General features: G+C 30.9%; 1 protein-coding gene across 1 annotated transcript in view; it reads left to right on the top strand.

The window, feature by feature from the left end:
* LOC147071840 (uncharacterized) overlaps positions 1–16,588 on the top strand; it is an 83,068-nt gene that overhangs the window by 48,330 nt on the left and 18,150 nt on the right. Inside the window, exons 2-3 of the mRNA XM_085947583.1 lie at positions 809–1,025; positions 2,368–2,473. Coding sequence (XP_085803709.1) covers positions 890–1,025; positions 2,368–2,473 — 242 coding nt within the window. The 5' untranslated portion in view covers positions 809–889. The remainder of the gene's footprint in view (positions 1–808; positions 1,026–2,367; positions 2,474–16,588) is intronic.

The raw sequence follows: 16,588 nt of genomic DNA, 5'->3' as shown, positions 1-16,588 counted from the left end.
AAAATCGCACCTGTTGGCGAGGTTGTTCAGACGATTCGTTGCTTGTTTTATAAGTATTTTTAGCAAGGGACCGTAGATAAACAAATTAAAACACAGTTTCAAAAGCATCACCGCCAACAATAAGGCTGATATTATCATTTGTTGTACTATAAAGAACTGGCATGTATTTTGTTTTACTATCGTATATTCGGAGTCTCATGTTTGTGTCAGCTAACTTTACGGAAATAAATGCCTGTTTGAGACTTCTAGAGACCGAGAAATGAAAACAATATCATCGGCATATTATGTCAATAATTGAATTATTGAAACATCTTTGATTAATACATATTATATATATAATTATTTGTATCAACAGTTTTCTGCATTTTGTTAAATAACTGTCTCCCCTAGTTCCTTCCACTTTTCTTGGTCAATGGTTTTTTGCTTCGCTATCATAAACTGTACCTGTAATTTACTTTACTTTTTAAGTTACTACACAAAACCACTAATTTTAAATTTGGATAGGCGCATAAATATAACCACGGAACTTATTTTTGTTATGTTGATTTTATTGTTTCACTTGCTGCACATAGACGACATTACTATATATCTATATTTTTAACTGTAATTTTATAATATATTATAATTAATTTTATTAGTTTTACATCCTTGCGGATGGACAACGTTTGCTTGTGAGTGACGACGAGTGGCTTTCATTGTCGACCGAAGCAGTTTTATTTCCTCCCAATATATTATGTTACTAAGTATATTATAATATTGTTTACCCACAATAGTTATTATTAATAGTTGATTTTTTTCATTGTTTCAGATAAAACCATGTCAGCAACGAGCATCCACGGCTGGCCGTACCTGGAGAAATAAAATTAAATAGTTTCTAAAACCGGCCGCCATGACGACGCCGGTGATCCTCTCGCCCGTCGAGCGGGTGACAGCTTCAGCTGGTATCGCGACGACGATTCCTCCGTCAAAGAACATTCAAAACAACAACAATTCGAAGAGGCCTACCATCATTATCTATCCCACTGGTATGCAAACACTAGCAACGCATTTACATTAATATCCATTAAATTATAATATTATATTATACACACCGATTTTTTTTCAATTAGTAAAAAAGATAAGTTTATTGAATCAATAAAATTCTATGATTATTTTTTTTTTACTTTTTTATAGCTGTTTTTTGGAGTGGTCACTAATATCTTGTTAATAAGGATATTGTTTAAACACTTGCGCATTACGAATGAATGTATGAATAATTACCACTACTTTCAATTAACTATTTTTTTTATTCAACGAATAATTCAAAAAATTTAAGAATGTAACATTCTAAATATTGAACACACACAATTTTGAAAACACTTCTGAGAAAATATATTATAACGAATTTCTATTGGTTGGTTACAACAAAAAATCTTGGAGTGATCCATGACGTCGGTTAGTAATTAAAAGTAATACCTACTTTCATTTAAAATACAAAGGCCGATCGCCAATAGTAGCTCAATTTGGAAAACGCTTCAGTGAGTATTAAAAGCCATTAGTTAAAATTTGTCGCAATTAAGTATGACTCCTTTAGCAAAGTGGTCTATGTGCATGGGCGCGATACCCGAGAGATGGACGCTCGATTCCTGCGGGGTGGGTGTCTTACTTTTTTCAAACAGATTTATTCTATTGGTTATAATATATGTTCTCAGAAGTGTTTTCAAAATCATGTATGACCACTATTTTCAATTAATTTATATTATTTCAACATAATAATATATTGTGAATATTGCACACTATTAGTTTAAAACTGTCTCGTGGTTTCACAAATATAATAGAATAATATTTGTATCGTATTGCCTTCTTTATTGTTAACTATTATTAAGTTAACTTTATTATAATGTACAAGAAAAAATAGCTCACATCCATCAACGGTATCTAACGGCAGAATACGAAGCATGCTTTGCTTCTTAAAGTATGTTTATTAATAATACGTTAAAATCAAGAAAAAAATAATTTAAAGATAAACTTACAATTTAAAAATAATCGCTATAAAATGTGTGTTTGTTGAATCTCATTCTTGTACCTCATAGCATGGCTATTTATAATACAAATGTAGTTTAATAAAATTTTTCAAAAATGATCATTAGAATTTTACATAATGCATTGTTTTAAAATAGTTTATATTTAATTTAAAAACAAAAAAATATTCTGCAAAATAAAAATGAATTTTTTTAAACAAGCTTCAGTATGGTCAATATACTAAACCGATAAAATATAAAATATCGAGAATTTGTTTTAAATTTCAATAAAACTATCGTAGTAGGTACTGTAGGTACTTTGCTTTAACTAGTACCTACCCCATGACTTTTATTGTAATGTTTCTAGTTTCGCCAGAGTCTGTGATCGTGCCAATCGTCTCCAGCATCCTAGGATTCCCACTCCTGGCTCTCCTGGTTATATGCTGCCTAAGAAGGCGAGCCAAGTTGGCAAGGTAATTAAATATTTACTATGTATTACTTTGTACTACCAACTAACGGCTAAATTGCGTATAAGCAACGTCTAAGACCACATGTCTAAGTTATTTTAATTATTTATCCATCATTACAAATTACAGCCTCATCGTCTTAGTTAAGGGTCCTTGATGGTTATGGGAATAGTGATAAGTGTTGCCACAGTCATTCACAAAATTATGCCAGATAGAATGAGAAAATAAATTCTAGATTTTTTTTTTAAATTTTAAATTGTAAAAGTGTGTATAAACTAGCATTCAAAAAAAATGTTCCACAATATTATAAATGTCGTTTTTACAAAACCAAAGAACGAAAAAGATTTTAGTATTTTCGTCATAAAATTTAAAACTAGCACATATAAAAAATGTAGTCGTCATTTTGTATGTAAGATTTAGTGTATTAATTATAAGATGTATATAATATTATATTTGACTTGATTCGTCAGTCTGCCACGTAGCTCAAGACACACACAGACGCACACACATACTCTACATCTGCTGCGCATTGAATATACTGAACGCATTCAGAGCATCGTCAATAATGTTGACACTGCCACCTAGTATTTTAGCTTAAAACTATTTATACACCATATGGAAAATTTGCAAGCTAGATGCCTATTCAAAAATGCTAGATCTGGCAAGAAAAACACTAAGTTGGCGTACCCCTCTCCGGTTTAATGTCTGAGGATAGGCAGATGATAATTTGAGCCTATTTAGTGTATTCACACAAACATTTATTACATACATAAATTATAATATTAAATATGAGAAACACAAACTTTTATTATAATTTATATCGTAAGATTATAGTAACGTATCTAATGATCGAAGATAGAATGCTCACTTTGATGCTGGCCGATTAACAAATGCGTTAATATTAAATAACATTCAATCCGTATCAATTATTATCGTATTAAAACAATGAATAAATATTTTGCGTAACTAGACCAGCGTTTCCCAAATGGTGTCCTGCACAATATTGTTTCGTACAGTAAAATTCAAGCGCTTACTCAACGTCACACGATTTGTTGCATTCAACAATTAATTGGCTAGACTATTTTCGAACCAAAAGTAACAAAAAAGGTTTGAACGGTTAAATTAAATTAAAATTTAAAAAATTAAAACGTTATGTTCGTCCATAACGTGAATATATTGTGTTTAGATTAAGGGGACGCTCTACAGAATTACCCTTGAGAATTGAAGATATGATTTTTTTACATGTGGTCCGGAATTGTTGCTCTACTGGTAATATTCAAAGGTCGCCGACAATGCTGTGGTCTAAAGTAAATAATGATCTCTTAATTAAATTTAAATCATAACACTGTCAAAGTGAATTAAGTATGGGGTGACCAAAAAATGATATCTTCTAATATACGTAAATGTTACTAAATTCAATTTGTTAATCAGCTGTTTGGTGGAAAATATTGCAACCAATATGATGGATAGCCACGATATAAACTTAATAATATATTAATAACGTTTTAACCTGAAATTGTCCGAGAGCTAAACATACGAAGGATGTTGAAATACATATCTACCTACATTTTTATTTCATGTGCTATCCAAAAAACATTATTAATGAATAGTATTTATTTTGAATGTGTAAGACCTATTACATAATTATTTAAAAAAATAGGTACATATTGTTTAATTCTAATGCATATTTTTAAAAAAAGTGGAATATAGTGATGTCTGTTTATTATAAAAAGAAAGTGACTTTTTATTAAAAGAAATGAAAATATAATTAATTATATTTTCATTTCTTTTAAAATGGAATTCTACCAAGTAAATGGTAACTCAATTAATGACTTTTTATTACCCCGACTAGTTTAATTAATTTAGTCTGACACTATTACAAACAAGTAACGCAATTTTACTTTTACAAAAATAGGTAGGTACAATAATTATTGTATTTTGTTGGTAATTAAAGCCAATGCAAGAAATAATTTATATAAAAAATGATTATTAACGTGGAGACACCCACAGATTATTTTTTTATTCAAAGCTAGCGTCGCTGAGAAGATAACAAAGGTACCGACAATCACGCCAGGGCTGTCGAAGACCTTTTACTTATTTTTATAATAAGTTGTTTTTAATTGTGTGCAATTTGGCGGAAAAATATAATATATACAGTTGCTTACCATTCGGTTATCCAATGAGCTGGGTTTTGTTTAATCTTCGGCAAACATCCTACAGCTTTATTTTTTATCTTGCCCATCTCGCGTAAGGCTATCTGATATTATAAAAGTCACACAGTACAACCGTGTTTAAATCTAATATGTAATTGTACAGGTTTAATTAAAAACTATAACGAAATTAACATTTTAATGATTTACAGATTTTCCTATGTTATATCAACTAAATACCAATTTTAATGATACAAGATGCATATTACGATATACTCAAAATACACATCATCAGATAATATGTGAAATATTTTGATAAGCAAAAAAATAAGAACAATACTAAAATAACATAACATAATCAGCTAGTCTTTTCATACTTATTTTAGATGAATGTTGTATGCCGTTTGACGCTTGGAAATGTGTAATTATTCCATCTGTACAGTAAGCTATTTTTAACTTTAAATTTGTAACTCTTTAAAACGTTTCATTAGATTGATATTATTTTGACGGCTCTGTATTCTTTCGCCCGGCATCAGGTTACGTTGCACACATTTTATGTTTGAAGATAATAATACTAATAATAATAATGACTATTCATTCGACCGAGAATTGTAATTAATAATTATTGCGTTTCTTAAAATAAATCCCTGATGGTTAGAGGTTTTTGAGGTTAGACTGAATTAAAATGACGTCCTTTCAACGCTGAGGTTACTTTCTGACTGTGAACTTTCTTACTTTATGAATGACTTTGTCTTGTTCAGCTCAGTCTTAAGAGCATATGTATACTATTCTCCTTGTCATCTTCCCATTTTGCTTCCATTAGAAGTTGAATCAACTATTAATTATTAAAATTCTAATGGATTCAAGCTCTGTACTATTCCATTTAAGTCGTTTTTTGTGACCCGGGTTTCGCCTTTATAATATATTATAAGCGAGTTTATATGTATTTTTTATAAAAAAAAATTATGAAAAAGTAGGTACCATGGAAGAGTATTATTAAAGACTAATATCTCATTAATTATTTTTCTTAGAATTGACGATTTACACCTCTTAATTGTAGTATTTTTATTGTTTATAAAAAACAATGATCTATTATTAGGTTTTGACGATTTATTATTATATGCTATCGAGTATATTGTTATTAATAAGATAGGGTTTTTACTAATTAGGTTTTTTACTGACACTTCAACTATTCATAATTTCTTTATAGTATTTTTGTGACCTTTAACTTGATAGGTGGGTAATCGAGTTTTTACTTACTTTATTGTATTGATTTATTATATAAGCTAGAGTTAAGAGTGATCGTTGTCAGTGTGTGTTTACCTTTGGTGAGTGTACACAGCGCCTTTGGTGCCGAAAGGCGAAACCCGGGTCGCAAAAAACGACTTAAATGGAATAGTACAGAGCTTGAATCCATTAGAATTTAAATTCAAATTCCATCAAGTACCTTCAGTCGATAGTATTAATATTAATTATTAGCTAGCATTTATTCCTCGTAAAAAATCAATGTCATCTACCAATATGTGGCGGTGCAATAATTATATGTTACATACCTATTGATTTGGAATAAAGGCAGTAGAGAAAATAAATGTGTGATGTTCGAATTTTGCGTGGTACCTATCTCTATCTGATTTATTTCGTTTTTTAATATATAGTTTTAATCAATACTAACTGCCCGGTTCGTATGAATATGTTTTCAAATCTAGAGTAAAGTAGAACTTTCTGAAATAAAGCTATTTTCTAGTGAATTTAATACTTAGTAGTACATAAAAGTGAAATTGTCATATATAATTATTAAAAACTAATTTGTCTTATTAAATTAATTGCCTACTACTTCACGCTCAATCGATAGGAGTAAAATGTCACTACCCAGAATTAAGAAAAAATAATAATTTTTAAAATTGGAATATCCGGTGCGATAAAAAAACATTACTTATATAGATATATAAACAGTATATGATAATATTACAAAAAGAATGAAAATTTCAAGCCTACAAAATATTATATATTAAAATATAACATAATTTTCAAAAGGAAAATATTAAAATCTCCATCACACAATTTTTTTTCTCCAATTTTCTTTGATGACATATTTTTCCGGCATAATTCTACATACATGAACGTTTTTCATAAACAAGACATTCTCTAGTAGCGCAAACATTCAATTAATTTACTTACTTTGAACACATGTACCTACATAAAACTTCAAACGATAAATAAAAAAATATGCTCCCAAAATGCAACATTATTTTCATTGAAGAGAAGAAAAGTCTCTGTTGAATTTGTGTTCTTTATTAATTTGTTTGATTTTCTTTCATGGCGAAATTCGTACATGGAACATAATTCGATAGTAGGTATATATCCAAAAAAGCGTAAGTGGAAATTTTCAACTCGCATAAGAACAATTTAAAACAAAAACCTGTACTTATTGGTTTTGTCATTTTATATTTTCACTAACTACCAGTGGTAAAGGGTGGAGATAGGCTGTTAAGATCCGACATAAATAGTGCACATTACTTTGTTAGTCATACATATATGTTTTTATTGACGAAAGTCTACAATTTAAGGATGGTGTTGGTTAGTTTTAAAAAATCAATTAAACCCTACTTAAACCATAATAGTTTTGGTATGCTTTGGGCAATCCAACAAAATTGTGCACACTTTTTCATTCTCACTTATTTGTTTTCGTTAAGCTATGAATACATATTACAAGTGTTATGTTGATTATTTTTTAATTCATTAAGACCTGTCTAAACCAAACTATAATAGATAAAAAATATTCTATCTAACATTCAAAATTATGAATGATTTAATGGCATAATTTTAGATATTTTATAGATAGAGTATTTTATAGAGTATTTGTTTTACTATTATCTATCATGGCTTGGTTTTCGCAGGATTTAATTGAATTTTAAAAACTAAAACACCATCTGTAAATTGTAGTCAGAGTTCAATAAAAACAAATAAGTACGACTGACAAAGATTAGTGTGCACTATTTATGGCGTATCTCAAAAGCCTACGTCCACCCTTCGCCACTGCTAACGACCATGTCAAAAAACATATTAACGCGATTTTAAATCATACTGTGTGTCATTGTGTAGCTGAAATATTCGCGTAATTGTATTTATAATTTAATCGGTATAGCTCACCATACAAATTGCGATGGACGTAAGATCGAGTCCCATTCAGTAAATGTATGTTTATGAGATTGTTCCAAATTAAAAGTATGAATGTTATAATAATATACTCGACAGTAAAGTTTTCACATTAATCAACTGCTCGTAGACATTTGAAGTGTCTAATAATAAAAACCTGTGGAATGATATTACGAGTATTATGACAGTAATATTATAAACGTGCCAGCTATAAAAGGTACCGCCGTGTTGCCCTCGTAAAAACACCCCGACTTTTCACCGAATTTCCCAAGCGGAGGTAAAATAATAATAATAAATAAATAAAACAGCCTATTCCGTGTGGGGGATCCCCTGGCGGTTTCAGCAGACCAATGCAGCGATGGTCAAGACATCCTGAAGTAACTTCGATCAAAACATTTTTTGAAGTTATACTTCTTTTGGCGCGTTTGGAAAATCAGATCAGAGTGTATTTTTAGCGTGTGACATGTAACACATATTTTATTTTTTCACACGAAAAAAAACGTACTCGATTGGATTCGAACCACCGATTGTTCGGTTATCAGCCGAACGCACCATCTTTACGCCACAGTATGATACTGCAATCATGACGTTGTGACGAATTGTTTCGTTGCCTAGGCGTTCCAGCGAATTTATTATTGTCGGCCATTTGCAATTCCTTACGTAAACAAACGATTAATCGTCAGATTGAAAGTTGGTACTTTAAAAAAAAAAAAAAACGAGAAACCATTATATAATTTAGTAATATAAGTTAAAGTGTATATAAATAAACCAACGGCGTTCCAATAAGCGGTACTTTTTCTTGAGTGTATAATTTAACAAGATAATTAAGAGCTAGTCAAAGAATCTAGTTTATCACAAGTTTTGTTTTTGTTTTGTTACGCCAAAGAAGTATAACTTCTAACGCGCGTACATAAGTACACACACCGATTTTTTTTTTATTGACATTAAGTTTTTACATTATCCAGTTCTAGGCGATGTAGACATTATCTGTAATCTTGGCAGAAATATATTGTATCTTCAGCAGTAGCGAAGGGTGAAGGTAGACTGTTAAGATCCACCATAAATAGTGCACATTATACTTTGTTAGCCATAACATTTTCTGGATTTGTAAGGAATGGGTATCCAGTAGATATATCAATGCTGATAACAGTGATAACAAATCAAAGCCCTGTCTAGCCTTAACCGACTGACTATACGGACAATGTCCGGTGTGGAGACCTGAAAATTGACAGCTGTGTAGACCTTGAATTTCCAATTATTGACCGATAAAATGTACCATCGATACGTGTAACGCCGGAAACTGTTTGAAGCGCTAATGTCCAACTTTTTTATGTTCTTCATCTTCAATTATAACGATTTTTTATTAAATTCATAGATCCTTTTCCCGTTTCTGTATTTAGGTCAACTTTATTAAATATTCACTATTTATCTAGTTGATCATTATTGCCATAAGATACTAACATAATAAACACATTTTAAATTAAAAGTTATTTCTAAATTATCTGTTTAAAAAAATAGTATATCAACACAGGTTATGAGAAAACTACAAGATTATTTTATCACATTATCTTTTTATGGCAATAGAAGTTAATTCAACAAATACTAAACTTAACAAATGTCATAAAACGGCAGTAATTATTATAACATCAAAATATTAAATTTCACTTTTTTAAATCGAATTCTGCGTCAGGAAAAATCCAATGCTTCAATATAATATTATATTTGAATATAGAACTAACAATTATTTCTCAAAAAAAAAATTGTAGAAGCAATGAAATAAACATTATAGTTGTTATCTACCTATTTCAATTATTGTAACACCATTATTAGCTAACTTATACCAAGACTAATAATAAACTGGTTTTCTGGCTTGTATATTATTTTAGTCACAGAATAATGCGAGATATTATTTCTTATTGACTCTAGGAATATTTCAATCATCATACCAATAGATATTCTGAATCATTTATCTAATTAATTTTAAAATAAGTTCAATATATTATTGTTTGCCAGAATTGATTGTTTTCCATTCCATTAAGAGTTTCCTTGCGTCTTAAATTAGTAAATTAAAAATTAGGTACATTGGGCAGAATCAAACTTATTAAGCTGGACCCGAATGACAATATTAAAAGTGTAGTAATTATTGTGAATTTCATTTTAATTAAGGTGATAAATGAATTATTTAGGTGTGTTTATAATTAATTTACTTTTGATAATTTTTACAATTTTTAATGATCACACAAACTATCTTCTTCTTCTTGTGTCATCCCCTATCCATATCGGATCCATCAATCAATGAGGTTCTTCAGTGACGAAATGCGATATTTCCTTTGCTACGTAATATATTGTTGACCCACCCTTGCGTTTCTGTAGTTTTATAATTTTAATACACTGAACTTCTCGGTCATTTTCCGTATATATGGTGATTAGCCACCCTGTTAATCCAAAATTTTCGGTATACGTTTAGCCAAAATTAGACGCGAGTTATTTTCATATTTGATATTGTTAAAAAATCCTATATCTCAATATTAAACTAATCTCAAATCTGTAAACTGCGGTCACTTTATTACGGATATAACATCGTATTTTATTCACAATCCATTACCGATATTACCATCAACGCAAAGATGTACATTCACTTCGAGGAACATTTTGCAGGAAAAGTTTTTCAAAAGAATATATTATAAAAAAAAATTGGCAAGCGCTGAAAGAAAATAATTTCTTTGTCACTGCAGAAGTCAGCACTGCCGTCGGATTTTTTTTCCCAATTTGAGTTATAATTTTTTTCATCGCGCCAAGAAATACCATAGAAATTTTTTTCACAAATAAACAGAAACGAAAACATCCAATACCCTACGTTGCTTATGAGGCTTTTAATTTCAATTATGAAATGAATTGAAAAATTATATGATTTTCAACCATTAATTAAAAACAAAAAAAAAACATATTAGGTAGGTACATTTATTTAATCACGGAACACGAAAATAATAGAAGTGGATGAAGCTTTAAGAATGGATAAGTATGGGAATACCCACGGTGGCCGCGCGGCTTAAGCGTTGGACTATCACGCCGTGGGTCTCAGGTTCGAATCCTAGGTCTGGCAAGTACACATATTGTTTTTCAATGTGTGTGTGAGTTAGGGTATGGACCTAATAGGTTGAGCAAGTGGCTAACATCCATTTCTCGTAAAAAACAAAATCTGTTAATACAAACCTCTACTCTGTGGAGGTCCATATGATCCTATTAGGATCGGACATGGTCGAAGAAAAAAAAATGGGAAAGAATATTTTATTTCCATTAGTTACATTTTTATCATAATATAATATATTAACGTTTATCACGTAAACGAAACGCGCATTCAATATTGGTAATATTTGAGGACATTCGGTGGGTTTTATTTTTATTACGTTGTATGGCCTGACCGTCATTAAGTAATAAACAGAAAACTGGCTTCAATGCCTTGGTCTTTGGCGATTGATTTTCACGTTGTACATATCATTAATCCCGTTCTATGTACGTATTTAATATATTTAGAGAACTTTTACATATTATTTGCGATAGGAAATGTATCATAGCTCTACGACCCTTTTGGCTTAGGTTTTGACTTTTACATAAATTTTCTCCACCGCTGACGACCCAGCGCCGCTTATTTCCAATGATGCTGACCGAACATCATCAAATATCCTATGATGCAATTCAGCCATCATATTATTGGACGTGCAGCATTAATGTTGTAGTTGGTCTCTAAAATATAGATTTTATCATTTATTGATATTATAATAATATAAGGAAACACTTTCATGTTAAAACGATTCGTCACTAAGATTTGTTTATTTATTATTGGCATTTCGGTTACTTTTGATCGATAATATTTTAATATATTGTATACTTTTCAGATTAGTCTATGAAAGGAATTGTATCAATTATTATGAAGGAACAACACAAACATATCGATGGCTCAGTTCCATAGTGGGACAACTAGGAATTAGTAGTTTTGAGTAATGGCTGATCAAAGTTTTGACTCACCTAAACTGAGTTGTAGAAAAGTGACAGCTTATGATTTGTATTATCTTTTTAGTGAAATATGTAATGAATAGTATTTAGTTTAAGAGTTCAAGTTGTTTATGCAAATTATCATAATGATTTTAATAGTTTTGAGCAATAATCAGACATAACCCTCTATGGAGCTGGCAATTCTGTATGAATACTGAAAATAATTAGACATATCACTATGGAACTGACAACTTTACAATATTGAGTTAACATAATGTTCTTTATTGGCGTCATCTCAAAACATCAGTCACTGATAACAGTATATCCACATATTGGGTAACCACCAGTGGCGAAGGGTGGAGGTAGGCTGTTAAGATCGGACATAAAAAGTTCACAATAAACTCCGTCAGTCAAAGGTATTTGTTTTCATTGAACGTCTACAATTTACAGATAGTGTCGGTAAGTTTTTAAAAATCAATTAAGCTTGCAGTCGATGAAATCCATCCATTCTATTCCAGTGTCCATTTCTTTACATAATTTATATAGTTTGCCAGTTTTCTTGGTTAATCGTATTATTGGGGCTAATTGCACAGCTATGTAAATGGGTCCGCCTCTTATGCCGGGTCCACACTGGCAACATGTCGCGCGACAACCTCGTTAAATTTTACGATAAGTATGATAATTATTGTAAAATTTAACGAGGTTGTCGCGCGACATGTTGCCAGTGTGGACCCGACATTAGACATCTCTTTTTCTCTCGCTCTATTAACGCGTGCATGGCATCACCTTCATTTTGGGTATGACCCACAACCAAAAATTTGTGGCAGATTTCTTCAATGCCATCTATTGAATTGACTGCGTACATGAATAGGGAAGCAACAAATTAATTTTTTTATTAACCCGCACAATTATACGAATATAATACAATATTTTTTGATAGGTTTACTTGTAAAAAAGTTAACAAGCAGCTACCTATTTCGTTTGAACCTCTTTTTCCTAAGCCCTCATGCCATAAGTAACAGTGGCCTTGCTTCTTTGTTATGTCGTATATATAGTAAAATTATACATATTTAACTGGTGTTTATAAAAGAAGCTACTTATGTTTTCGGAAGCCACCGCCAGAACAGCTTTCAGATCGAAGCAAGCAACTTTGACGAAACTCGAAACAACGTCATTTTCTTTTATATGCTTGTGTACCTAATTGCTCCTATTTTCTATTTTTTTCTTCCGGGCTTGAATTTTTAAAAAATTCACAAGTGATACATTGGCTCTTTTTCGGGACAAAAAATTTAAAAAATGTTAAAAATTGTATCATACAAATGTTTTTTTTGCAATCGGCATATCTTTCTCCGTACAAAATTCTTGGTATAGCCTGTACATTGTAGCAATGTTCAGGCTTCCATCGAGATAGATTTTTTTCACTATGAGCTCTACAATAATGATAATAAGATTTTTTCCTTTATTTCAACATCAATTCTCACTCCACCTTTCCTATGCCTTCCCCTTAAATCTGAATGCAACACTCCATGTTCGTCCTTTTAAGTGCAGTTTCAATCACTGTCTTGCATGTGCTCAAAGTATGCATATAAAATAATTTGCATACTCTTATTTGGACCCCATTTATATAAAAAAAAAACAGTACGCCTTATTAACTGTAAGTGTACTACCCAAACTGAGGTTGCCCCGCGCTCAAGTGTGTTATGAGCGATATTACAGAGCCTCTTATTAAAAGTGCTCAAAAGAGAAAAAAATAGTGAACTAACAAAAAAAATGATTCTTATATAATAAATATATGGTACCTACACAAAAAACAAAATCCAGAACAATACAGACATACAAAACTATGTGAAGATAATTACAAGATAAAAAGAACTTTTTATATAACACGTTTTTAAATTTTATAAACTTGAAAATTCTATGTATTAATAAATATTATTTTTTTTTGTACTTTTTAGAAATACTGAATAAATATAGAATACTGAAATGTCATTTTGATATTTCATATTGATTTCCATAGTAACGCAGTCTAAAAAGATCGTGGCTAGGCGATGCGCGGATTGTGCAAATGACGCATGCCGAACGAAATATAATTTATCATAAAAATCCAACATGCGTCCATTTAATGTTATGTTTATTGTTATATTACTAATAATAATAGTATATCCATTGACATGTCTTCTTTAAGTTCATAATTATGTAAAGTTTTTTAGTCATCTTTACACGATTTAAGAATATTTTCATCCGACGCCATAACAAAATAAATCGACGTGCGGACACCTCGACGATCGGTCTCCGATTGCGACTACTAAGAAATTTCGTCGCACCTACTGTTGAAAATTATTTGCCGTTTCACTGAAGTACGCTCTTAATAATTTAGTTGCTAGGGTCCCCTTAGCAACCAATAATAGTGTTTTACTTTTTACGATTTTTTTCCGAAATAACCTTCCATACAACACAGAATTAACTGAAAATGAATTCAATTCTGCTTAAAGATGGCTAAAAGTATTAAAATAATGCATTGTCGTCGTGTTTTGATATATTCTAAAAGTTTAAAATGTCTAGCTAGTCGGGAAGTTAGTTAAAAATCTTCAATCGTCCAAAACAAATCTTGGACAAACAAGAAAAAATTTGTACTGGACAAACAAGAATACGAGCCAATAAAAACGTGGTAAAATAGATTTTGACATCCGAAATATTAATAATGTCGCAAACTGCTTAAACGCAACAAAAATTGGTCTTTGTGTTAACTAGGTCGGACGGCCCGACGGCTTCAACGGTGTCTAAGGAACAATAATTAATCATTAACCACATTTAATTTAACAGAATCTTGCATATTGGGTGCACGTAGATCACTAATTTTGACATATTGCTTTAACTCAGTCGGCCAATGACAATTTTTATTTTATACCGCAAGATGTCAGTATTATGCTTCGATCTCTATATGGTATAATAATAATATATAAGCATTCTTTGACCCTCTAATGATGTACCTATACATAATCCTATGACAATAATATGGACGAAGCATCTGGAAAAAAAAATGACACTCACTTTTTTGTTGGGTCTGCCGAATGGCATAATCTGTTGTAACGCCATTACAATAAAGGTGATATTGCTATAAATTCCCGATCCTTTTTGCCGGGTCTGCCGAATGGTTCGGTTCGAACGGGTTCGCTTAAATGAATATTGACACTAGAAACACTGTTCTAACGCCATTACAATAAAGGTGATATTGCTATAATTTCCCGATGGTTTTTGTCGGGTCTGCCGAATGGTTCGGTTCGAACGGATTCGCTCAAATGAACATTGACACTAGAAACACTGTTCTAACGCCATTACAATAATGGTGATATTGCTATAAATTCCCGATGCGTGATATCGCATAATGGAAATTGCGTGACGTCTACCTATACATGTGCGAATGTCGCTATGCGCGAATTTACTTGCTAACTACTGTATTGGGTGCGTTGTTAATTAATAATGTCATTGACATAATCCGACTAGCTGCTAGTGTCTCCGGTATTTTACATAAGTGAGCGATTCAGTCTAGTGTTTGCACATTTACATACTACTTGATCGTTTCACCCTCAATGAAGTGATCATATATCACGATTCTGTCTCCAAATGCAACATTCAGTCAAGCTCCAAAAATGGTATCCATATCAAAACGTGAATTAAGGTAGGTACCTATAAAGCTATTCGCGGTAGCTGGTAATGTAATATGCATACATATATATTTATAAACAGTATTTATCACTCGTCTAAGGGTCATATGCATGTCATACAATTACGTATGAACATATGTGGGCTTATACGTTACAGGAAATGGGAATTATAATGGAATGATACTTAGATGCATTCTCATCCCAAGTAATTCGCAAAGGCCGTCAAGGAGTATTTATATATAATATGTATGTAAGTATATGACTATGCATACGACTATTAATTTACTTCTTAACAAAAACGTTTTTTTACTACGTCATGTTATATTATATTTTTTCGTTACGGTTACGGACTAGCTAGGCATGAATCAGACGTCATAATCGTCATATTATATAAAATAATATTAATACCAACCTTACGTCATAGGTATTATATACATACGGTATTTATGAGTAAATTTTCAGTGAATGTTTTCATGACTAAAAAGAAAAATAAAGATCATTTTTTTTTTTAAAATATTGTGTTAACTGTCAATTCGTGTGGAATTATTAATTTAAATAAAACGTATTTTTTGTCGTACTGATTCCATTTTTACCACGTTTTTATTAGCTCGTATTCTTTTTTGTCCAGTACAAATGTTTTCTTGTTTGTCCAAATCTTGCAATCGATTTATAACTATCTTCCCGGCTAGATAGACATTTGAAACTTTTAGAATATATCAGAACACGATGACAATGCATTCTTTTAATACTTTTAGCCATCTTTAAGCAGATTTGAATTCATTTTCAGTTAATTCTGTTTTGTATGGAAAGTTATTTCGAAAAAAATTCGTAAAAAGTAAAACACTATTATTGATTTCTAAGGGAGTCCTAGAAACTAAATTATTAATATATACGTGCGTTACTATGGAAATCAATATGAAGTGTCAAAATGACATTTCAATACTTATTCTATATTAATTTATTCAGTATTTCTATCAAGTACAAAAAAACGTATTTATTAATACATATAATTGTCAAGTTTATATGGTTCAACAGAAAATTTAAAAACGTGGTACATAATAAGTTCTTTTTATCTTGTAATTATATTAAATATAACTTGGCTGGTTTCGTCCGCCTGAGAGGGACATTTGTGACAAATGTTTTCAAAAGAAGTTACC

This window comes from Rhyacophila brunnea, unplaced genomic scaffold, assembly GCF_057557595.1.
Source record: "Rhyacophila brunnea isolate RB1 unplaced genomic scaffold, BYU_Rbru_1.0 scaffold_2, whole genome shotgun sequence".
Taxonomy (NCBI): Eukaryota; Metazoa; Arthropoda; class Insecta; order Trichoptera; family Rhyacophilidae; genus Rhyacophila; species Rhyacophila brunnea.
The sequence above is the reverse complement of the archived record's forward strand: the minus strand, read 5'-3'. Positions and strand labels throughout refer to the sequence as shown.